Raw genomic sequence first — 26,441 nt, 5'->3', positions numbered from 1 at the left:
CCTCTACAAAGACCTTATTATTTAAAGGTGATATAACACTTTGCAGGTGTGTGGAGCTCGATTGCTGGGACGGGAAGGGTGAAGACGAGGAGCCTATCATAACTCACGGCATGGCTATGTGTACGGACATCCTGTTCAAGGACGTCATATATGCTCTTCGAGATACAGCCTTCGTAGCTTCCGACTACCCTGTGATCCTGTCATTTGAGAACCACTGCTGCAAGGCCCAGCAATACAAGTTGGCGAAGTACTGCGACGAAATTCTGGGAGATTTGTTATTGAAAGAAGCCCTTCCGGACTACCCAGTGAGTGTGTAGTGTAGTTCGACACCAATGTCACCCTAATGAGTTTTAACAAACTACTTACATCACGGTTTTAATGCTGAGGTCCTATATTTCAGTAATTAATATTTTTTTTTTTCATGTTTTTTGGTCTAAAGTTACTAACAATTATATCTTAAGACGTATGGTCGTCTTACGGAGGAGAGGTGGACACCCTTTACATATATATGTAATGTTAATTATATATTTACAGAATTGACAAGAGTTATAAAATTTACAGCAACGACTTTTTTTTTGCAAACTATTTTCGTCTCTCTTCATACTAATTCTATGAAACAAAGACGCAACCAGTTAGGATTATGGATCTTATCGAGAAGAACCACCAAGAATCTCATTGGTTACTCTTTTGTTTTTATATCCATTTGCGTGATTTACATACAGTCGAAAATTCCACTTGATTGATCCAATGTTGTAGTATGTAAAAATATACTTTTTAATAAATCCCTTAATTCAGTTGGAGCCAGGTCAACCCCTGCCGCCGCCGTGCGCTCTGAAGCGGAAGATCATGATCAAGAACAAGCGCCTCAAAGCTGAAGTGGAGAAGCAAGAGCTGGAGCTGTTCCGTCAGGGGCAGTTCGTCATCGAGGACGAGGTGAAGGAAGACGCCTCGGCTGTGGTCATGCCGGAGAAGAAGGTCAGGCTCGTTCGATTGTTTTCTTCTAGCTATTTCTAGCAAAGCTTAAAGTCCAAAAGGTAAAAAAGCAAGAGGCCGGCCATATTCAAGATGGGCAGATGAGATAACGACAGCGGCTGGCCAGGAATGAATGGTTGCTGCCAGGTATAGAGAAAGATGGAATTCCTTGGAGGAGGCTTTTACCCGTAGGGGGACACATCAGTTCAATAGCACGCGAAATGATAAATAATTAAATCAGATTGTTTATTTTTTTTATATTTAGTTATTTGTATTTTGATTGTTATTTTTTTTTATAGTTAGTTTTATTTAATTTTGTTTGGAATTAAATAAAGCTGTAATAATAATAATAATTTCTAGCAAAACCCTAAAAAATGTATTTGGTAAATAAGATTAAAGATTAGAAGATATTTAGTGGATGAATTTGTTGTACTAGTAAAACAATCGCAATCAAATTGTTATCTCTGCACGGTTGCAATACTAATACTATATATACTGCAGAATGTCTTACAATGTTCACAGTTTTTCAGTCATTCTCTACTATATTGTGCATGCATATATATAAATCTTCTAGTTAAATCAATCTATCTATTAAAAGAACCGCTTCAAAATCTGTTCCGTAATTTTAAAGATCTAAACATACATAGGAACAGACAGGAGTAGTAATTGGGCATGATATAAAAAAGTGGCCAATTTGTTTTAATAATAGGCTATTTGACTAGTTTTTAAAATCCATTTTATATTATTTAGTAGAGGTTAAGGAACCCAATAAAAGTAGATTTTTTTATTTCTAGTACATATTTGCCACAAAATATCAAATTAAAAATTCCATATTTAAATAACGGGCGAAAACGCTACTTGGACAATATGGCGCTGCAATGGGGTCGGTGACGTCACTTTGCTGTATTTTAATCTGTGGTACATATAGTAGAAAAGCAAGGTTTACAAGAAAGTGACTCAATCATAAGCCCGGCCAATCAGGATCGTTTTGTGTCACGTGACAAACGTTTGAAAAAATGCATTTTTATTTATTGATTTTTGAATAAATTAAGTATCATTTTCAAGTTTCGTTAGTAAATAACTTTAAACTCATAATATACACGGATCACAATAATTCACAATTTATCTTTCGCATTGTCAAATAGCCTATTAAGGCTATTGTTATCACGGCAGAGTTTATCATGTGTCAATATGTGCGCAGCCTGAATTATCATGTGTCAATATGTGCGCAGCCTGAAGAGGTCGTGGCAGAGGCGGCGACAGCGGGCGAGGACGCGCCCCCTCCAGTGCAGTACACCGGTTCCACAACCAGCGTGCACCCCTGGCTCTCCTCCATGGTCAACTACGCGCAACCCATCAAGTTCCAGAGCTTCGAGGAGGCCGAAAGTGAGTGTCCTATCATCGTTCTAGATCAGTGATGATTGACTGTCAGATATAAATTAGCATAACAGCCTGTAAATGTCCCACTGCTGGGCTAAGGCCTCCTGTCCCTTCGGGGAACATATTCCACCACGCTGCTCTAATGCGGGTTGGTGGAATACACATGTGGCAGAATTTCTGTGAAAAACACATGAAGGTTTCTTCTGGATGTTCGTCGAGCACGAGATGACTTATAAATACAAATAAATCACGTGAATATTCAGTGGTGCTTTCCTGGGTTTGAATCCGCAGCCATTGGTTAAAATGTATGCGTTCTAACCACTGGGCCATCTCGGTTTCCAGACTTGTAGACATGAATTAATGACATTAATATTGTAGTAGATAGTGACGAATTGGAGATGTAAACTAACGCTGATACTAATGCCCCCCCCCCCCCCCCAGAGCGCAACATCCACCACAACATGTCGTCGTTCGCGGAGACGACGGGCATGAACTACCTGAAGTCGCAGGCCATCGACTTCGTGAACTACAACAAGCGGCAGATGTCGCGCATTTACCCCAAGGGCACGCGCGCCGACTCCTCCAACTACATGCCGCAGGTCAGTACCTTCAAACTTATCGTATCTTTGCGCTCGTGTCGGGTTCCCCCCCCCCCCCCCCCCCCCTCCAACGGATTGAAGGTAGTGTGAGGGAATAGAGATCTTAATCATAGCTTCCTTAGCAGAAACGTGACCAAAATTGTAGGCACTCTGGACTCAATGTAGGCACTAACGAAACAAATATTTGTGGCTCGTTTATTAGTCTTAGAATATTTTATGTGAATTGGGGCTTAAGATATAAACTATTCGAGAAAAGACTACTGTAGCTATCTTAAGGGAAGGCTCAACTGCCAATGACTTAATTCATGTTTATTTACGACCACAGATATCTTGAATTTCAAATAGTTGCAATGTCCATTTATTTAAGGGGGTTTATATAAAAACTATCTAATATTTCTACTTATGAACGCTACATTAAATTATATCAGTATTTTTAACTGTTACACGTATTAATGAAATTCTTGGAGGTCTATAGACTCATGAGTCAACTACTTGACTAGCGGGTTGGTCAAAATAAATGCAAAAATTGATTTGAAGAAAGATTGCGATACACATAATGGTCTGACCCTATAAGGACGTGTCCCGCAGGTGTTCTGGAACGCGGGCTGCCAGATGGTGTCGCTGAACTTCCAGACGTCGGACCTGCCCATGCAGCTCAACCAGGGCAAGTTCGAGTACAACGGCAACTGCGGGTACCTGCTCAAGCCGGACTTCATGCGCCGCGCCGACCGCAGCTTCGACCCCTTCGCCGACGCGCCCGTCGACGGCGTCATCGCCGCGCAGTGCGCCGTGCAGGTGCGCACGCACACGCACGCACACACACGCACACACGCGCACGCTCACACGCACTCGCGCACGCCTACACGCACACTCATACTCACACGCATACTCCACGCGATCACACGCGCACGCTCACACGCACACTCGTATACCGTCACGCACTCGCGCACGCCTACATGCACACTCATACTCACACGCATACTTATAACGCTTACACGCACACACGCACATACGCTAACGTGCACGCAGACACGCACACACTCACGCAGCTGTACTAAAGGACAGCTTTCTACGACACTCACACACACATACCCTCAATGATTCAATATTCTATTTGAAACAGTTTGTCCGAGTCCCACTGCGACTTCTATTTTTGAGACCCGATCATCTTATGTTCCAAACCTTCTCCTCAAAGGAGAGGAGGTCTATAGCCGAGTAATGGGAATTTACAGGCTGTTGTTGTTGTTTTTGAGCATCTAATGAGTAACTTGAATGAGAAGAACAGTCGTACTTGATTGATTTTCCAAGATATGAGGTTAAGAGACGCGAGTAGTTGAAGTGGTACCGTTGTGTGGCAGGTGATAGCGGGGCAGTTCCTGTCGGACAAGAAGGTGGGCACGTACGTGGAGGTGGACATGTACGGGCTGCCGTCCGACACCATCCGCAAGGAGTTCCGCACGCGCATGGTGCCCGCCAACGGCCTCAACCCCGTCTACAACGAGGAACCCTTCCTCTTCAGAAAGGTAACCTACCCACCTGCTTCTATATCCTATGTTCACTATTCAAACGTTTTAATTATATTTAAAAATATATTAATTTTATTGGCTGCATTTTTTTTTTTTTTAAAGCAATATTCTTCTTTATTATTGATCATTAAATATAATTAATTAATTTATCCATGCGGTACATTCAAATGAAAATATTTGAAGATTTATATAAAAGTTATATTTCAAATTATAGCACCTTCGACTAAAAATATATTAAACATTGGTTCAGGATATACAAATCGTTATATCCATTACCCATCAGCCAATCGGGACCTTAATGAAATTTGCGCAAAAGCACTGACAAAAAATTTAAGAACATTGTATGAACATATTTTAAGATAGATTGATACATTTTGAACAAACCTCGAAGGATGTATAACAAAAAACAGTATCCTTAGAGACACGATAAAAAGTTCAGTTCAGTTCCTTTTGCTACTCACATATTTATTTGAACAAAATCAAAATATATTTTATTCAAGTAGCCTATTTTAAAAGCACTTTTGAATTTTCATTTTAAAGAACTGTATTAATTTCGGAAAGAACTCTTAATTACTCTTTTCCAACATTTGCAGTACAGACACGTAACACAGTATCAAATACTCATTATTATCGACGTATATTTATATAGCCCAGATGGCCCAGTGTCCAGAATGCGTGCATCTTTACTGGTGATCGCGGGTTCAAAACCAAGCAGGCAACACTGAATATTCTCGAGACATAGGATTATTTAAGATAACTTCCATATTCACTTTTCAAATAAAATCTTTTGACGTTTGACTGTAAGTTAGAATAAGACGTTTTTTAAATTAATTTTATCAATTCCAATTGAACTTAGGGTAGGATAATTTATATATTAACTAGTGTAATATAAAATAATGTTTATTCTTTACCTTTTATTCCTTAGGTCGTACTCCCTGATTTGGCCGTACTGCGTTTCGGAGTTTACGATGAAAACGGCAAACTTCTCGGACAACGAATCCTGCCTCTGGACGGTTTGCAGGCAGGCTACCGACACATTTCCCTCAGGACTGAGGCCAACTTCCCCATGTCTCTACCCATGCTATTCTGTAACATCGAGCTGAAGATCTACGTACCTGATGGCTTTGAAGGTAAAATATTATTTTTTATTTTTTTATTACTGCAATATACTATTAATATAAGAAACAATAAACTCAAATTTGTTCCACTTAGGGAAACAAATAATAATTGAAATTAATTCATATAAAATTTAACGATTTTTCGAAGGTAATTCTGCCTCTTTATTCACACATATAGCATTGTTGATAGTACTCATCATATATTTTACTGATAAACAGCAATATTTAGTATTATAGTTCTGGTTTGAAGGACAACACATGCATTGACGTTGTAAGAAATGGTTCTGATTTCTAACGGTGCCAATGTACAGTCGGGGTAAGAAAAGGTCCGTCACCTTAAGATCTATTTTCGTGTGCTCAGTATGAGCGATGATCTGCTTTACCGATCGAGAGTGACATATTGCGTCGCAATGATTCGATGTTTAGATTCAAAAGGTACTAAGGCCCAGCACACACGGCGCAACGCAACTGCAGCGTAACTGCAACTAAACCCTTCTGAAATTATTAGCTTGAAACTCGTTTCAATCGCAACCTCACGGCTCACAATCAGTTCGGTTTTCTGAGAGAATAGAAGTCTGCAAAATGACTAGTTCATGTGATGAAGAAGTTGTGGTTATGTATTTATATCTTCGACAAAGGAGAAGGCGTCTCAGTTCTCCGAGAGTAGATAGGTAATGTGTTATTATATAAACAAGGATATTTTTCTACTTCTAACACAAATTCAATGCTTTGATTATCACCGTCAGCCATTTTGTTGATGAAAAAGGCGCGAAATCCGAAGAAACGCAAACACGAGTTTCCTGCACGCCGGTTTCAATGCAACTGGTTTGAAACGCGTTTCCAACCAGTTTCATACAGGTTGCGTCGTGTGCGGTCTCTCAAAGGAGTCTATGGCTGAAACTCAAAAGTAACTAGAAGTCGCAGTTTCGTTGCAAATGCGTTGCGCCGTGCGTGCTGGGCCTAAGAGTTTAAGACTTGAGAGAGGAATTGAGTTGAAAACTGACGAAGGTTTTCTTACTCTGACATCTCTGATTCCGAAAATACCTTCAAACCCCACCCGTGACATAGCACGTTGTGTGCGCAGACTTCATGGCGGCGCTGTCGGACCCGCGCGCCTTCATGGGCGCCGCCAAGGAGCGCACGGACAACATGAAGCAGCTCGGCATCGAGGAGAGCGGGCCCGAGAAGAAGGCGCAACCCGAAGAGAAGAAGGAGGGTGAGTAAAAGTAAAGTAAAGTAAAGTAACAGCCTGTAAATTTCCCACTGCTGAGATAAGGCCTCCTCTTCCATTAAGGAGAGGGTTTGGAACGTATTCCATCACGCTGCTCCAATGCGGATTGGTGGAATACACATGTGGCAGAATTTCTATGAAATTTGTCACATGCAGGTTTCCTCACGATGTTTTCCTTCACCGCCGAGTACGAGATGAATTATAAACACAAATTAAGCACATGAGTATTGAGTGGTGCTTGCGTGGGTTTGAACCCGCAATCATCGGTTAAGATGCACGCGTTCTAACCGCCCATATCTACTCTAACTTCTTATCTTCTCCATGACAAAATAATTTTCTCCAAACGTTTTTCCGATCAAACGATCATACGTCCAAAAATAGCTGAAATTCCACAAAACGCTTGAGACCGCGAGTGAACCAGATACTTGCATTAACATTTTAAAGCCGTCTGAAGATAACCGGGTACGCTTTGTTTATGTTATGAGAAACGCGCAAATAGACGCTGGAATCATAATTTACATTCGAGCTAAAACATCAACTCGCGAGTATTGCGCTCGTATGACAGCGGGTATTTTCAGATATCTTAATATCATCTGTCGCAATTTAAAAGAGCGAGCGTTTATCACTTTTCATAATTTTCTAATAAATGTACGAAAAACATATAATCTCATTGGTAAGACTGTAAAACCATCTTGGAAACTTGAAACCGCCCAGTCATATATATTCTATCACCAAACAGTAATAGTTAGTATTGTTGTGTTCCGATTTGTAGTGCATTGCAAATGGATTATGAATGGTTAATATTTCTTATACTGCATTGGCGTTATCATAGTCATGGCTTTTTATTACCACCACTTACCACTAGATAAATCATTTGGAAGACATGTGTTTTTTTAGCAAATCTCGAAATACTCTCAATTTAAAAATATGTATGAGTACATCGAAGCATACCCGAACTAGTCTTTGCCGAGGTCTTCAGACCAAATTTGCTGTGGTCATACTATAAAGTCCCTACAAAATGTTAGTTCTCATTGAACTTACATTTTATATCGTTGGCTTAAAATGGGTTCAAAAATGTGACATAATAACAGGTACTGAAAAGTACTTAATACATGATGTAATCATTCACGCTTGTCTAATCAATAGCCTTCAAAGGTAGGACTGAACTACAAATCGCTGATATATATTTAATAATATTATACAATTAAACCTTCGTAACCCGCTACGTATTTTGGTATAAACTTTACATATATTCGTTTAATACTTTTTTCAGTATTATTATATTATATTCGTATTAAAACAAAATCGCTTCATCCCATAACTTACACCATACACTTTCGCGGTTTGATCTCGTACAGATATTAGGTGGAGCAGTCGATTGGCTTTACACATGTGTTCACTACTACTTTCAATACTCAGACCATATACAGTTTAAGAACGTTTAAAGTCACAAATGAGATGCAAGTGTCGTCTCGAATATACAATAAATGAATATATATTTAAACTCGTCTATTGTGCTGTGATTTCAAACAATGTGGAAGTTTATTTTAAACAAAGGTGAACAATGTGATGAAACGGTTTTTGTATCGAGATTTTACGACGGTGTTATTTTTAAACGATTTCGTTAGCTTCTCCAGGAATCGCTGTATAATGTATATTATTAGTTATAGCCATTTTTACATTTAAACATGATGTGTACGAAAAATTGGGTAAATATTCAAAAGCTTTTCCAGAACGAAATATGTTTACACCGTAATACTGTGATCCAATTTCATTGGTTACTGAGCCAATGATTTCAAGTACAAGGGACCTAATACATAAGTCTATACTTGGTCATCAACTAACCCTCTATTCGCGATCCATTTGCACGTGTTTGTAAATTATTTCTCTACTAATAGCCGCCCGCGGCTTCGCTCGCATTTTAGGCTATTGGTTAGTTGGTTGGTCATGTATCATAAAAAAAGGAGCCAATGTCCATTCTCGGAGTTCAAATTGCATAAAATTCGGTTTAGCGGTTTGGTCGTAAGACAGACAGACAGACGGAGTTACATTCATATTTAACAAACTGGTAGTGATGGCTGCTTTAAAAACAAATGACTATATTAAATTACGTTTTGTTTATTGTCCAAATTTCATAACATAGAAATCTCGAACCGCAGAACCGTTGGTATTCGAACCCATCACCGTAGAAAGCCTTCAGAAGGAAAAAGGCTTCGTGAAGACCGGTCGTAAGCAACAGAAGGATCTGGAAGCGATGAAGAAGCGCCACACCAAGGAGAAGATGACGCTGCAGAAGCAGCAGTGCGCAGCGCTCGAGAAGATGATCAAGGGAAAGAAGTTAGTAGAAATATACTTGTAAAACTAGAAATATTTAGTGATTGGACGTGCTCAGTAAACTACTAATCTAGTTTTGCGTTAAAATACTTTTTGAAAAAGGATCAAGATTAAAATTAACAGGCTAACATATATGATTATATGTAAAATCATTTAACAGTTTAGAGTTATATATGATCCAAATTTAAAGCGTGTTTTAAACAATGCATAGCTGTTATATTAGGTTATTAGGTCATGAATCGAATCGAATGAAAGTAAGCGTTGCAAACGATATGGGATCATGTCTGGTTATACATTTATATATAGCTATGAAGTCATTCAATGTATCAATTTAGTAGTGACTTAGATTCAATATTAGAAAAATTTACGGGCCATCTGACAATCTAGAAGTAGCAGGATCTATCTTCGCCCATTGGGTTATGGTCATCCCCACTCCTGACACCAGTGATAAGCTTAAATGAGGGGGTACTAATTACCCTTAGTAATTCCTTAAGTAATTTGGGGTATTGCTATCATTTTTATTGTTTGTTAACTAACAGTACATTCGTTTTTAAATTTCGAAGTGTACATACGACTATTGGTAAATACATAAACAGATCACTCTGAGAAAGAATGAAAGATGTATTGTTTGGATGTTATAAAGGATACCGTTTGAACATCGCTTGGGAAAAAGGCTATTAATATTATTTATTAACATAAGAATTTAAACATTAAGTGCTTAAAGATAACAAATATGAATTAAAACTAGTTACTGTATAAATCTTGACCGCGTGGAATGGTGGCAAGAATGCTAGCAGCATTTCCTCATTGAATCACAATTCCAATCCTCTGGGCAAAAAACGAACTAGCCCTCCTGTCACCAGTGGAGGCAATGATTATACTTTTGATTAAGCTTTTTGCATTACTACTCCAAGGGTATTAAATAAATGGTTAATAAATGCTATGTATGTATGTATATATATATATATATATATATATATATATACCAATATCAATTACGTTCGTTTCAACGACAGAAGTTTTTATCCTGAAGATTTATCTGCTATGAAAATAACATTATTTTGCTAATTTAGAAAATCAAATGTAATTAACGTCTATTTATCTCAGATATCCGTTTTAATGTTTAAGATTTCCAGTAAGTCTATTTTCATGGACCTTGGAGTGAAATATAAATACTGCGCGAACTGTATTTTCCTTATTCAAATACATTTTGGCCATGAATGTCTAGTGAAACTGCCAGTGGTACTTCGATATATAAAATTAAAAAAAAATAATTATATATAAAATAGAATATATAAATGTAAACATCGTCAGCCATAAAATAACTATTTAGTTTTATTGGGTCATAAACATTTAATGTTATGTTCTTTTCGATTTGGCTTCTCCTGTAAAATGATGGCAAAGCTAGTGTGTTATATTATTTTTGAATTGAAAGATATATAATATCACGGGACCAGTTATCGATCGTCTAACGCTCATGATCGGATGACCCAGTTAACAAAAAAATAATAGAATCCCAATCAAAAGTAGTAAGTTCGAAGTGGAGCATACAACAACAACAAAAACAACAGCCTGTAAATTTCCACTGCTGGGCTAAAGGCCTCCTCTCCCTTTAAGGAGAAGGTTTGGAACATATTCCACCACGCTGTTCCAATGCGGGTTGGTGGAATACAGATGTGGCAGAATTTCTATGAAATTTGTCACATGCAGGTTTCCTCACGATGTTTTCCTTCACCGCTGAGCACGAGATGAATTATAAAGACAAATTAAGCACATGAATCAGCGGTGCTTGCCTGGGTTTGAACCCGGCGTTCTAACCACTGGGCCATCAGCTCCTCAGTGGAGCATGCGCGGGGTGATATATGTATGTGGCGCGCGCAGCAAGGAGCAGCTGAGCGGCGACAGCGCGTTCCGCGCGCTGGTGGGCGAGCAGGCGTCTGCGTGGGGCGAGCTGGTGCGGCGGCAGCGCGCCGAGCTGTGCGGCGCCGCGCGCACGCGCCTGCACGAGCAGCGCGACCTGCTCAAGCGCTGCTGCGAGCAGGCGCAACTCGCGCAGATGAAACAGCTTGAGGCCAAACACGAGAGGTGGGTATCCTCCCGCACACAATACTCCGGTTTTTCCCAATTCGCAAGATGATTACGACTCTAATCTAATACAGGGGACATAACAACTCAAAGTTGACGCACTGGCTATGAAAGAAATCGCCATGAGTCGTTTGTCTGTCCGCCTACGCCCTCAAATTGTATGAGTGACGTTTGAGAATACCATTTAAATTTAGGAGCTACTCAAAGTTAAGTTGCGCTCAACTGAGTGTTTGATTTGAGGGACGTTTCAGTATTCGGCCGATAACAACTCAAATTTGATAACGCACTGGCTATGAAAGAAATCACCATGAATGACTTGTCTGTCCGCCTACCGATGCAATAAAAAGCAAATTTTATCACTTCTCTCCTAATTACAATAAACCTAGCTATAATTGAATATCATATTTAAATACATTTACTGTATAAAATCAAATCTAAAAAATCTTCAATCTGATAATTTTAATCCTTATATCGAAATAATAACAAATGAGACAATATTAAAACTAATACACATGCGGTCTTTAAATATTTCGTAAATACTCAATTATATATATTTAAATAATATTTCCAAATAAAATTCCAGGGAGTTGAAGGAAATGAATACGAGGCAAGCGAAGATCAGCGTGGAGACGAGCAAGGAGGTGGCCAACGACAAGACTCTCAAAACCAAGCAGGAGAAGGACCGGCGGCTCCGCGAGAAGAAACAGAACAACACTAAGAAGTTCATGGACGAACGTAAAGTAAGATAAACTCATTTATAACCTCTCAATCCTAATTATATCTGGTAGAAATTTTGTAGCAATAAATTAGCTGATTTGGTCAATTGTAGACTGTATATTTCTAAATATACAAATAAAAGTGTGTAACTTACCATCACTCTACTTGACATTGGAAACGCTTTATGGGGGGATGGTTACGCGGTTACCATATTGGGTCATAGTTGGTCGTCCCCTTACCGTATCCACCATCTAGAGTAACCTTGCAGGCGGCAATTAAAAGATGATCTCTTCGATAGCCATACATATATAAGTATATAAGTGTCTATCTTACTCTGCCGCAGCCAATCTATACTTACGGAAAACTTCGCTAGTAAATCGCATTGAAACAGCCAACCAAAGCTCATAAATCAGTTCCTTAATTGAAGGGATAATTTTTCTCGGGTGAAAATATTCCACTTACCTATTACCCTAGAGGGTAAGGGAGGGATTACCCTAGAGATCATCTCCAGCGATTGAAATTTTAAAGCTTAATATCTATGAAACAAATTTCAGAATCAGACCATCAAGCAGAACCGCGAAAAGGACAAGCTGAAGGCGACACACGACAAGCAGATGGAAGAGCTCTCCAAGGACATCGACAATGTGCGTATATTGCTGATACAACAACAACAGCCTGTAAATTCCCACTGCTGGGCTAAAGGCCTCCTCTCCCTTTGAGAAGGTTTGGAACATATTCCACCACGCTGTTCCAACGCGGGTTGGTGGAATACACATGTGGCAGAATTTCTATGAAATTTGTCACATGCAGGTTTCCTCACGATGTTTTCCTTCACAGGTGAGCACGAGATGAATTATAAAGACAAATTAAGCACATGAATCAGCGGTGCTTGCCTGGGTTTGAACCCGCAATCATCGGTTAAGATGCTCGCGTTCTGACCACTGGGCCATCTCGACTCGACTATTGCTGATAACATTTACTAAACTATAAAACTTTAATAAACGAAGCTTCTTTGAACCAAAAACTATGATAATGTTTTTAAAGAGCCTAAAAATCTAAAGAGCTTAAAATATTTATCGAAACCGTTATCGAATGATAAGTTTGAGATTTCAAGGTCATATATGTGCAACCATTTTATAAGTAACGTTTCCAAAATAAACGTTTCTGACGCAAAAAGGATGGATTTTGAAGTGTCCATATAAGACAAATACTCAATGCTATGATTGTAATATTTATACCTACTGTTCTCTTTTTCTGTTCCAATTTTATCCTCACTAAAAAAGTCCACATTAATTATTGTTTTGTCTCCAGTATCGTTTGATATTATTTTTAATACGCCCATAATTTCTTCGAATTGAAGATTCAGAATACGTTTTTTATTAGCGAGTCACTACAAAAAGAATACCATAAAACTGTAGCCATAAAAAACCTAAATTTTATATGGCAACTTTCGTGATACTTCCGTTAATCAAGCGACCAAGATTTAATTTATACCTACTTCAAAGAAGGTCCTCAGTTTGATTATTATATATTTTGGACATATATAGACGGACTTTTAATGTTAATTTTTTTTAACTTTACAATATCACTACAATATTTAAGTTTCAATTTTAAGCGTTCAAATAAGAAATTAAGTTATAAGGCAATCAAACCTACTGTCCCTGAGCTAAGAAAAAACCTAAAAGACAGTGCCGTCTTAATAACAGATAAAATATTTTTTTTATTTGAATTAAGAAAAATAATGAATTTATAAACGCTTTCATATGACTTGGATTTACAGGATTATATTTTATAAACTGAATGAATATCCATAATGGACCTGACAATGAGACAGACAACTCTTCAATAATGTTTTTTGTTAAAGTCCTTTTTATTATAAAGTTGAGATCTGAGATATCTGAATAAATCATTATGGTGATAGGGTTTCCTGCAAGCCCGTCTGGGTAGGTACCACCCACTCATCAGATATTCTACCGCCAAACAACAGTACTCAGTATTGTTGTGTTCCGGTTTGAAGGGTGAGTGAGCCAGTGTAACTACAGGCACAAGGGACATAACATCTTAGTTCCCAAGGTTGCTGGCGCATTGGTGAAGAAAGGAATGGGTAATGTTTCTGACAGCGCTATTGTCTATGGGTGGTCGTGACAACTTACCATCAGATAGTCTATATGCTGAGATGGCGAAGTGGTTAGAACGCTTGCATCTTAACCGATGATTGCGGGTTCAAACCCAGGCAAGCACCACTATATATATATGCTTAATTTGTGTTTATAATTCATCTCGTGCTCGGCGGTGAAGTAAAACATTGTGAGAAAACCTGCATGTGTCTAACCCGCATTGGAACAGCGTGGTGGAATATGTTCCAAATCCTCTCCTTAATGGAAGAGGAGGCCTTATCTCAGCAGTGGGAAATGTACAAGCTATTACTTTACTTTACTTACTAGTCTATATGCTCGTCCGCCAAAAAATAGCATAAAAAAACGATGGCAATCATCTCCCGTTCCAGTTGATTGAGATGTACAAGATGGAGGAGTCTGAGTTCGAGATGGCGAGTAAGACTGAGTTCTTTGCATGAAAGTACCCCGACATCGCTCCGCTGCTGGAGCAAATGACTTGCGCAGTGAGTGCCCAGTGATCTCTGTAGATGTTACGGTGTTGCCACTACACTTATTGGCATTTTTTTTGTGTTTGCAACATTTAATTAAAGCTAGTAACACAATGTTCGTTGACGACAAAAAGCTGCCAAATCTGTTTCAGTGGAAACTCAACTTTACTTATAAGTAGTGTATCTGATGATTTGGTTGTAGTATCGCTTTGTTTTAATTGAAGTATTGTTTTATTTTAATGTTTCATAAAAAACATTACGTTTGTATATTTATCGTAATATATTGTTTGAATTTAGTCATATTATTTATTTAAGATAATTCAATATTATGTAAAATTTATGTTATCAATATGTTGCAAATAATTTCCGAAATTATGGATTTTTAGCAATTATATTTATTCGTTTGTTTAAGAATACAATGTATAATTTGTATAAGGATATATAACTAATTTAATAATATAGAGTATTGACAATTAATAGGTTTTAAATGAAAAAAACCACACTTGTGTAAGAAACATGAGTAAGAAAAACTTATAAGAAAAAAACCTTATAATATTCTCTTTGAAAAATTACTGCACCATTATATATAAAACAAATACCAAAAGATAGAGCGCTTTACGGAAAACTTTAGTACGTAGTATTATAACATAAATAGATGTGCTTCGAACATTTCCCTGCTTTAAATGAAGACTTGAATTAACATAATACATATGAATAACATGGATTGTTTTATTTTATATTTATATAATATATGAATAATCAATATTAAAACTAATAATTCTTGTGATGCTTTAACTGTGATGTTATCTGCGAATCTATTAATTGTTAATACTTTGTAATATGTAAATACATAATAATATAATATAAATTATTATATTAAGCTCGATTCACATCTAGATCAGTTGAAATGCAAACAGCATCGTTCAACCTGTTTCATACGAAAACTTAAATTAGTAGATGTGGAACGACCTTTATTAATAAATCGAAATTTGAAACGATGTTTAGAAACGAGAAATTATATTTATTCATCTATTCGGCCTTTCAAAATTATTATTAATATTAAAAATAAATGAATATGTATATCATTTATGAACTGTTATAGTATGTAATTTAATTATTAATTAAGGCGTTCTGAGATTTGAATACGAGTACAATATTTAGAATACTAATTTTATGAATGCACCCTATATTTAGTAGATTTGTTCATGGCATTAGATTAAAAAAAAAAACACAAGTGACTATGTTCTCTTACGGGTAAACAAGAACTAGAATTCTGCTTAGGATTATGAATAATGAACAAAAATAGTTTTCATAGTATACTAACGCGCTTTATATACGTCATCAAGATTTAGGTTATGCGTAACCATGGCAACGCGACAATGAATTTTCCCGCGCAGTGACAATACACTGTTATTTGATGTGGGTTTAATGATAAAGGAACCAATCCACGAAAATACCAACATCGGGAATTAAAGAAGTCACAATGATTATAGACACTAAAAATATTCTAGCATGAGGCTGAACCGAGTCATCGCCTATGTTTTTGTGCAAAATTAAAAATATAATTAAAAAAAAAAAAAACAATCAATTCTTAATTCGAATCAGCTTACATTCGAGAAAATCTTCTAAAGATGTATTGACGCATAATTTAAAAAAAATATTGAATAGTCTGTCATGTTCACCGGTCACATTATATCCCTAAAATGTTTTTTGTTTTGCTTACTGATAATAGAATCATGATTACTGACGAATGGTTAGTCAAATCGTTCCTCACGATTCAAACTTCAAAACTTCACATTTATATATCCAGCCAGTGTTATATTTCTGAGTATTTTTTCGAATGTTATATGAATTCCCACGTATAATTAAAAAAAAAGGAAAATTTTAAATAAAACTAGTTATAACGGATTTTAATCGCGTATATTAATTATTTTGGACATCCCGACATTTCGAGCACTTTACAATACTTTACTAGTTTTATTTAAATGTGTAATAATCGCGAAAATTTAAGACAACATTATAGGAAAATTTTAAATTTACTTCCAATGTGAATGATAGGAGAGCTCAAGTTCCCGATTGAGGATTGACTTTTGTCATTAAACTACGTCTAAATAATTGAATCTCACACTAACTAATAATAAAACCATTGTAATAGAATATTTCGTGTAACGTATGTTAATTATTACATAACATAATCTTTATATAACTGTCTTCATAGTCACTATCGAATTTTTAAACGTTTTATAATATTTTATTAAAATAATATATCTTTAAATACATAAACCATTTAACTGTTAATATGATATATGTATGTAATATATATGTACGTATAAAACTTGTATACAAATTTTAAATACATTATTATATCTCACTACTACGTAAAGAATTCATAACAAAGAAATACTGTATTTACTTAAAGTCAGTTTCTCGAAACGTGCTCCCAGTAAGGGAAAGTTCCTTCGTGCGCTGATTGGTCAATGCGCGCGACCTTCATTGACAAGTTATTTCTCACAAACCGGATTGGTCACAATTGTCTCCATTCGCGTAAATCGACCAATGCGGTGCGAGTATTATATTCCCTAAGAGTTCGACTCGTGAAACCGACTGTGAGGTATTTATCGAGAACTAAGTAACTAAAACTGGCATAGTTAAAAACTATCAATAACAATGTGTTAAAACATTACGCAAAAAAATAATAATTTCGATCTTAGTTTATTTCTATTCATTATTAAATGTATCAGAATTTTTAATAAATTAATAAAAGATATATAAAATAAATTATAATAATTAAGTATAAAGATGAATTTCGATTATTAATATATGTATTAGTTTTAATAATAGGTTTAAAAAAATAAACTAACCATGACTGAAATGTTAGAAAATAAACCGTAATAAAGAAATTTTGAATGTTGTATTAGAATAACAGTAATCTATTCCTATGTAGGGTTTAAACTAATTTGTCAGAACTAATAATATTGCCGTCTCTTTCTTTTGTGGTATGCGTAAAAGGAACGGTATAAATTATAATACGCACGAATAAGTTGGCTGGTATTTACTGAATACTCGAATTAAAACGATTATCATCATTACTTTGTCATACAAAATATGTATGAATCGTAAACCAATTTTTATTAAGTGAATTTATCAACCTATTTGTGTCGAGATTAAAAAAAAGAAAAGAAAACAGACAATATAAAGTATCAGATAATGAAAAAAATACTGATTTTATTTTTATTAAAAACTGATATATTAATAAAATGATATCATTATATTTATTTAAATATATATACTATTAATTTTATTGAACAATGGAGGTCGAGTATAACGTCTTGTTACTTTTATTAAATGAATAAAAAAGTATATTTACACAGGAAATGAAAATCTCCAACAAATGCTGTACTGTACTAATCGTATCTGGTGATAGCCTAGAGTCTCAGTACCGAAATTTTCTTTCTAAATAACGTTTCATAGCCATTGATACCAGTCAACTTAGATCGTGCCTGTTATCGATATTTTAGTCATGTCAAATTAGTTAAGTTTAGATATTGTGTATTAAAAATCATTATAATTGAATCAGCCACGCTGTCGGTGATTTATGCCTTATATAACACATTCCTGATAATTATTTTCACACATCTACAATTCATATACACACTACCATATATTAATTATTCCTTTACAAAACAATCAATTTATTTGCTCCTGTCTGCCATCAAATGTAAGGCAGTTAAGGGTCCCCAAATTAGCAGCATTTGGCAATTTAAGATACTGTATATAACACCAAAATCTGTCAACGTTTATGAACCAAAGTAACTCCTTACCATCAGATGGCCTTACTGTTACTAACAGCTTAACATAAATACAATAATTTTCAGTAACGGACCAATTGCCAATACCATTAATAATAAATTTATTTTAATTATTGTGAAAATCAAACTTGGTATGTAAGTTTTTAGTGTAATACGGCCGGATTGCTAAGAGAGTGTCTTCTTTCAGATGCAAATGGACTATATAACTTTGTGATGACGTAAAAATATCCCCAAATTTAATTGAAATCAGAAAACAATAACATAATTATTTACAATGTTACGTCAATTTTTTTTATTTGTTTTTTTTTTTTTTAATTATGTTCAAATGACAGATGTCAGATATCACTCTCTCGGCAGTCGGACGTTTAAGTTTAACTTGATTTAAATCAAGGACTCTTTCGATGTCAATATTCAAGTATTTAAACATGGAGTATATTATTGGTTTTTAAGATATTTTTTAGATTATAATAAAATTAATCTAGTCAATTTTATTATTAATTTTAGTATGATTATAATGATCAATTTATGAAACAGTTTTAAGGGGCGTTTAAGTGTTATACATATAAGAAATAATAAGGTTTGCTTGTTGCCCGTCAAAAGAAGATTATTGATACTTAAATTGTATTTTACTATTCTATGAGTTTCTCTTTCATATAACATATTATACATAGCCTATATGTTGCATGTAATACTTAAATGCCCGATAAATAGCATATTAATGCATTATAAATATAAACATTAATTTATTTGAAATGTGAAATTATTTATCAAATTGTATTGATTTATCTGTAATGTAAATTTGTTTCTACAAATAATCATAAAATACTATTTCTTAAAATTTACAGTATTTATACAAGAATTTCTTTAAAAATTGTAGTTTTTCATTTGATTAATAAAATAAGTTAATTTCTTTTTATATAAATATAAAAACCTAGTGAGAGTAATTATAAGTGTTTAATCATTTTAATAATGTTTATTAATATTAAGTATTCTCGAAGATTTAATTAGTAAGGTTATGCTTAAAATGCACGTGAAATATAAAAATTTTATAGATAATATTTACATGACAATTGATTTATATTAAAAAAAAAAATTATAAAGTATTTAACTTATCTTCAAAATTTATTTTAAAATGTGTGTTAATTAAAAAAAATATAGTTATATTAAGAAATATATCTGTTGATCCTTAATTTCTTCAACACCATTCATTATTAGATTTTAAAGCACATTTTGAATGTTACATTTTACATAATTCGAGATTAGCATAAGATTGAAATGTAAAGCATATACTATTCTAAACTGGATTGTATTTAAATAATAAAATATTTGATGACAAGTGTTTACAGTACTTAAATTAATTTAATAGAAATAAAATGCATTATATCCCAAAGATTTTATTGTTTTAAAGTTAAATAATTATATTATTTCAACAAGACGAACATGTTTTATTTACCTATTACTTAATCTACTCTAATCTATAAAAAAACAATTGGATATTACTTAAGACTTCTTATCTTCTTCCTTTCTTTGTAAATACTCTCATGTTGAACTGAAATTAAAAAAAAAATAATAAACGTCATATTTTTATAATAATAAAGGATTACATACAGACAGGTATATGCAAATATTATTAAGTTTGTCGATTTTACTGCAAATAAACTCTAAAATTACACTTCACATATTTGATATGACTACAAAATTTCTACAAAATGTCTTCAGATTCACATTTGATAACTAAATGATTAGTTAAATTTTTATTACTGTTAATGAGAAAATAACTATTAGTCTATTACAATTTAGCAATTAATTAATAAACAACAGTAGAACCTAATCCTTTGTTTCCAAAATCAGGGAGGTAGGCAGATGAACAAGTGGTCAGTCTGATGGTAAGTGACCACCAAAGTCCAGTGATTAATTCATGACATAGCATATGAAATTTTACATTGCCGTTTGACAACAGATCATCTAATTAATTATGTATTAAGTATCCAGATGGGTGTAAAAAAGCCCTACCAACAAGTAATGTAATTTACTATGGAAACCCTCAGATAAAAAAAAGCATTGTTGCCTTGACTGCCATATACAAAGATACTACTTAATGTAGAGTCTAACTGGTTAGAGTAAGGCTTACCTAAAACCCTACTGCATCTTTGTTACCAATACTAAAGATATGTGTAAGACCATCAAAACCAATACTAGGTAATCAATATAACTTGGTGCAACTAAGTATTTTATTTTTATTAAAAATTGGTCTGATCACGCAAAACTGAATAATAAATATCTGATTAAAGTTTACAACCCAGTTTGTCCCAAACCAGGGTGAATGAAATAAGGGGCCACACAATGTAAAATGCTTGTAACGCATCTAAAGTACTGCATCATCATTGGACCACTGAAACATTTTTGGGACAAAAGGGATCGCCAATGATGTCCGCACCTGAACGCTAGGCCTAATTTTATAATTGCTCTTATTAAATATAATATCAAGCAAATAGGTTAGTAAATTTTGTACTTACTGCGAGGATCATAGCGAATCAGTTCCAATTTATCCGCTAAACGCTCTCGAATAGCGTTAAATTTATGACCAGAAACTACACTTTCCATCAATACCATTATGTGCCTGAAAATAATAAACAGGATTATATTATATGTATATTCCAAGTATCATTCAAATCACTACCTGCAACAAGATACTTACTTGCTTTTAGCTTTTTTAAGTAGAACATTAGTTATGAACATATTGTACAATTAATTATAATAAGTTCAAATAATTTTGTATCCGATTTTTCTTTATCGTACATAAAATAACATAACCTATACTTTACTTGTCACTTTGACAACAACAATCAATTGTCAACTTCATTTTCTTCAGCTGCCCTTCCAACTGATATGACTTTAAAGCCACTTTCACATCAGGTTACTGTAATGCTAATAATTAAATATACATATTTTTATAATAAATTAATCTAATTCATTTGCAAGGACTACGGTACATTAACAGTACCATGTCGCTACTGTTACGTTGCTATCAGAATTTGAGTATTTCGTTAACAAGAATCATAAAAAAATCTCGAAAACACTATTTTGTGGATTGTTTAAACACCGGTATCATTACATTTATCAATATTTTAAGAACAAACTTAAGGCCAAGTTTTCGATACAAAATACTTACAAAAAATATGTATAATGTCACAGGGAATGTCAGGGCAAATTAGAGAATCGTTAAAACTCATGAAATTGTTTTTATTGTTTTACTTGTTTTACAATTAATAATCGTGATACTCAAGAATTCAGTTTATAATATTGAATTTTAATAATACATAGTATGACATATGTTCTGTTAACAACTTTTTTCAGTTGTAAAATTGTATCTGTAGTCAACTACAGTACAGATAATTTATGTAATTACATTAAATCGTGCCACGTAAAATTTAATTAGAATTTTGACAATATTTTACAAAACACGTGTATATTGTATGATATACCGTATTTTATTTGTGAGTATTATTGTAACGAAGGCGGAGTGCATATAATATTGTATTATTATGATAAGACAGTTTAAATGACTACAGTATATTGTTCTGGTAACATTCTAAAAACAAACTCGTTCATGTGTCGTGTGGTGATGAACTTGTGAACCGGCGTTGCAGTTGGCGTTTTCGTACAATTTGGTTTTTTTGTGTTCGTTCTTTGTTCGTTTTCCATGTTGCAAATGAAATAACCAACCTCCATCTGTGTGAGTTTTATTAGTATTTTATTTTCGGTAGTGTAGTTTGAACATTAAAGAACAATGTTAAATAACGAAATGAGTATAGAGAATGGCGGCGGCGACGCTAATTCCAATGTGTCACCGACCAAACTCATGGTCAACTATATACCAGAGCTGATGACGCGCGATATGATGTATGCTCTTTTTTCCGCGATGGGGAAAATAGAAAGTTGTAAATTAATAGCCAATAGAGGATATGGATTCGTTGAGTACGAAAAACACGAGGACGCAGAGAAGGCGCGAGTTGCATTCAACGGCCTGTTGATGCAAGGCAAAACACTGAAAGTGTCATTCGCACTCCTCAACCCCGAGAACAAAGTGAGCCACAAACCCGACACGGAATCGAATCTCTACATAAGCAATCTGCCTCCCGACATGACCCTCGAGAGACTCAACAGCTTGTTTAGCCAATTCGGAAACATAACTAACAGTCGGGTGTCTCAAGGTATCGGATTCGTTTGCTACGAAAACCGGCAGCAGGCTGAGGACGCCATACAGCACATGAACGGGCAATCGCCGATACCGGGTGCGGGGGCGATCGTAGTGAAGTTTGCGAACAAGCCCAGTTCGAATAAGAATTCGGTCCGGTCTAGGGTAGGCATTGCCGCCACGCCATTAGCCTATAACGGCGCGGCGGCCGTCTTCAACGGTACTACGCCCGCCTTCAACGGTACCAACCTGAGCGCCGCGTTTGGCGCACGACCGGCTACAGCGTTCGCGCCCGGCTTCCCGCAAGCCTCGCCGCCCCCTCTGCTACCTTCTCCCGGTAAGGCACTGCCGTTCATCAACAAAGGCCAACAACGCTTCAATCCCATGGCGGCAACTAATCATACTCCGTTACCGTTGATAGGCGCCCCTGCCAGTCCCGTGCCCCTGCTAGGCGCGCCGGCGGCCCCGCACCAAACCACCGTGTATGTATACAACATAGGTGAAGACACTGAGGAATTGGCACTATGGCAACTCTTTGGCCCCTATGGTGCAATTGACTCCATTAAAGTGATTAAGGACCCAGAGACAAAGAAAAATAAAGGTTTTGCATTTGTTAATATGCGTGAATACGATGAGGCAGCGATGGCTATCCAGACGCTGAATGGATACACGCTCAATGGACAGGTTCTATCAGTTAGCTTTAAGACGCAGAAGAGAAATATTTAGGATAAGGACGTTTTAAACGTCATCTCGTTTGTGATCGTCCCAGGGCCGATACCTTAAAGAAAGATTTCATTCCAATCTCAAAATATTTTTGTAGTTGAGACGCGAGATCCTTTATATGCATTTCAAATTAGTCGCATAAGTATTTTTGTAAGATTTGATATAGTTTTGTACTGGCGAGAGAGCGACATGACTACCTGTGAGTTAAGTTGGCTTGACAGTATCCTATATGTGTACTTTTTATCGTATGATATGGTATTATATTATTGGACTATGTATGGACCTGTCGGATATGTATTTCTGCCTGGGTGGCGCAGGGTCCGCCTGCCAGTCCCCCTGCGTCCACCCTCACCCTCCAGGTATTTTTATTTTGTGTAAAACAAACAATTGTATGTTTTTTATCTTTAATAAATTTCATGTTTAAATAGAGTGTATTGTATATTTCTCTATTTTTTTTTCTATATACAACAATCCTCATCCTCTCCTTATTTACTTACATAATATACATCATAATCCATAATAAGTATTCATAATTATTTGTGGCAGTAGTTTTTTTAACATATACATAATATTTTTATAGTGTGTATTGTCCGTCGACAGGTCAGCTGTGTAAACTGCTTAAATATTGCATGTTGTGTAGTAAAGAACAGAAATAAGTTTTTATTTGTTTATTTTAACGCTCTTTTTATGTTCCCCCCTCGTTATGTATCCGTCATTCGTTAAATATTTTGATATTTTTGGCGCGAGTCAGTCTGTTCGCTGGTTTAGGAAATCTTACGTTACAACAGTATACCTAGCCGCCTTGAGACCGTCACGGATGATGTTTCATTTTAAGCTTTAATCTCATAATTTGTAAGGCTTCGAGGGCAGGGTGGGTACAAGTTACTCCGGACTCACTGATATGTGAATACTAATTACTAGAGTATGTTATCTTTGTGCTTTCATGGGACATAGGAACGATAAGATAAATAAACAGTGGTCGAAAACGATAGCCACCGAACAGAGTGGTCGATTCTTCGAAAATTAAAGTTAAATTTAGAAATTTTGGATTGGATGCGTTTGCGACAGGACGTCCGTTCAACGTGAGAAGGGTGAGTAATATAAAAACATACTATGTCTTTAATGTCAGCTCAGTATTATAAAAGAACGTCCATATATATAATAAAACTGAATTTTTCGTACTGTAGTCCTAAAGTTACACGTATAACGTACATCATTTTACAGCGGTGCGTGATAACACGGTCCGCTGAACTGATAATTTCGACGCGAGTTAAATATACTTTTCATAAAACACAATAACATAAATTCTGCCGTACATGATACAATGTCAATATAGTGCAATTGCCCGACCATTCGGCCGTTGCTTGGACTCTCATCTGTCCTTCTCAAGGGCAACGTCTATAAATATTTTCGTCTGTACTTATGTATGTGCCGACGACCTTTTTTACGTCGCTGTTCGTAGATGGAAATGATACATTGATTTTTATTTCAATTTTTTTTTTAATGTTTTCTACAGAATTTGCATGATATTTTAATTAACAATTATACATCTTGATAAATATTAATTGTAAAGCTGTAATTATGCGTTAGAAACAATCGCTCTTCCGTGGTTTGAGATAATTTTTTTATAATATACGCACTATACGAAAAAAATCGTAACAAAAGGGCTTGCCGAATATAACGATTCGACCTTGAGATTTTATATTGTCGGACGGATTGATTTATTTACCATACCGTCTACGAATGTTTCATATTTCTCGTGCTGAAGTAATATCTTTCTTTACCGTACTTAATGATACATATAAATAAGCAAGTTTGTTGTACGTTTAGAGATAGAATGAAAATTAATTTAGTCCGCGATTCAGTCACGAGCCTTGTTTGACCAATAATTTTTTTTTTTTTTTTATTTGATTTCTAATATTGGTACGTCGTACGTGGTGTCAGTGAAAGTTATACTGTTTTAGTAACATTTTTTTTTAAATTTATAATCGTATATGAATTTCAAATGTATTTATTTCGAAATTAATACAGCATTGTATTGAATAATATTCTTTTAACGTATTGACAATATACATTATTAAAGGCTTTTTTTGTTGTGGATGAAAGACATTTTGATTTTAATAATTGTATTTTTAAATATCGAATACATATCTGTATTATCAGTTTCAAAATACTATTATTTTATTAATATTAATTAAATTAAATTTGTAATAGAATAATTAGTTAATTGTTCATTATCATTATTAACGCGATCGTTGTTATAATTATAAATTTTCGTACAAAACGGTTGGCATCCCTGATCGAACAAGGTACTAACTGCCAATTACATGATTCAGAAGTCTTAATGGGAAATGGTTTTAAATGAAAAATTACGGACCAAAATTTTGTTGTTTTTTTTTTAAATATTGGCATTGATCAGCTCTATCTCTTTTTGTTATTGTTTAAATTCTTAATATGGATCTATAAAAGGCAACTTGTTGTTCTATTAATAAACAAGAAAGATGAAATTTAGGCTTGTCACGTCAAAAGCGTAATTTTAAGGCGTGTGGAGCGGCGAAGAGCAGCTTCTTGTAAAACTAACCGTCCGTTCCGACTTTGTCCGGATGAAATTATATTAATTAATTCTATCCGATCTAAAGAATCCGTTCCAATACGCACAAAATATTTCATCAAAATCGGACCAAAATTTTAGGAATTCAGTCGTATAAATAAATTACTATATATCGCGATTTTATTCAAATCGCATTCAAAGAACGATTAATTATCGCATTATACAAATTAAACCTTCGATGGTTGGTTGGTAACAAAAAGGAAATAAAGTTTCATCAAAACCTGTTTACGATCTTTTCGGTAGCAAGTTTGTACGGTAATTTTTATTATTATACTCTCGATTTACAACTTAAAGGCAATTCAATGCAGGCCTCTGTTAATGGAGGTGAAGGGTAGGGCCTTATTCCACCACTCTAATCCAGCTTTATAACAAAAATTAAGATCAACCTATGGTTACAACGCTTAGTATTTAATTATTTAGTATATTTTATTTTCTCTTGTTTTCATAAACTATTACTAATAATAATCAATAGTTTTCTAGTATTATCTTTTTTAAAACATCTGTAATTTATTTTTCGAATTACATTAGGTATT

The 26,441-nt window shown here is 35.0% G+C and overlaps 3 protein-coding genes across 5 annotated transcripts in view; 2 read left to right on the top strand and 1 right to left on the bottom strand.

Annotated features, from left to right (window-relative positions):
• LOC124535701 (1-phosphatidylinositol 4,5-bisphosphate phosphodiesterase) overlaps positions 1 to 15,043 on the top strand; it is a 52,435-nt gene extending 37,392 nt beyond the window's left edge. For both annotated transcript variants that reach the window (XM_047112009.1, XM_047112010.1), the window contains exons 9-21: positions 47 to 305; positions 796 to 975; positions 2,205 to 2,358; positions 2,794 to 2,951; positions 3,540 to 3,746; positions 4,310 to 4,474; positions 5,403 to 5,607; positions 6,680 to 6,811; positions 8,986 to 9,163; positions 11,042 to 11,245; positions 11,829 to 11,985; positions 12,517 to 12,606; positions 14,469 to 15,043. In XM_047112009.1, coding sequence (XP_046967965.1) covers positions 47 to 305; positions 796 to 975; positions 2,205 to 2,358; positions 2,794 to 2,951; positions 3,540 to 3,746; positions 4,310 to 4,474; positions 5,403 to 5,607; positions 6,680 to 6,811; positions 8,986 to 9,163; positions 11,042 to 11,245; positions 11,829 to 11,985; positions 12,517 to 12,606; positions 14,469 to 14,537 — 2,158 coding nt within the window. In that variant the 3' untranslated portion in view covers positions 14,538 to 15,043. The remainder of the gene's footprint in view (positions 1 to 46; positions 306 to 795; positions 976 to 2,204; positions 2,359 to 2,793; positions 2,952 to 3,539; positions 3,747 to 4,309; positions 4,475 to 5,402; positions 5,608 to 6,679; positions 6,812 to 8,985; positions 9,164 to 11,041; positions 11,246 to 11,828; positions 11,986 to 12,516; positions 12,607 to 14,468) is intronic.
• Positions 15,044 to 19,811: 4,768 nt separating this feature from the next.
• LOC124535745 (39S ribosomal protein L33, mitochondrial) lies at positions 19,812 to 20,994 on the bottom strand. Its single transcript, XM_047112057.1, has 2 exons — positions 20,893 to 20,994; positions 19,812 to 19,925 (listed from the first exon to the last, which is right to left on the bottom strand). The coding sequence occupies exons 1-2, from the start codon at positions 20,987 to 20,989 to the stop codon at positions 19,873 to 19,875; spliced, it is 150 nt and encodes a 49-aa protein (XP_046968013.1). The 5' UTR covers positions 20,990 to 20,994; the 3' UTR covers positions 19,812 to 19,872.
• Positions 20,995 to 21,785: 791 nt separating this feature from the next.
• LOC124535648 (ELAV-like protein 1) lies at positions 21,786 to 23,726 on the top strand. Of its 2 annotated transcripts, XM_047111932.1 has the most exons (2): positions 21,786 to 22,911; positions 22,996 to 23,726. In XM_047111932.1, the coding sequence occupies exons 1-2, from the start codon at positions 22,167 to 22,169 to the stop codon at positions 23,298 to 23,300; spliced, it is 1,050 nt and encodes a 349-aa protein (XP_046967888.1). In that variant the 5' UTR covers positions 21,786 to 22,166; the 3' UTR covers positions 23,301 to 23,726. The 2 variants fall into 2 exon arrangements, with proteins under 2 accessions (XP_046967888.1, XP_046967887.1); XM_047111931.1 differs by having other exon boundaries at positions 21,787 to 23,726.
• Positions 23,727 to 26,441: the final 2,715 nt, after the last annotated feature.

Source organism: Vanessa cardui, chromosome 15 (assembly GCF_905220365.1).
Source record: "Vanessa cardui chromosome 15, ilVanCard2.1, whole genome shotgun sequence".
Taxonomy (NCBI): Eukaryota; Metazoa; Arthropoda; class Insecta; order Lepidoptera; family Nymphalidae; genus Vanessa; species Vanessa cardui.
Note: the sequence above shows the minus strand (reverse complement) of the source record. Positions and strands in the feature narration are given on the sequence as shown.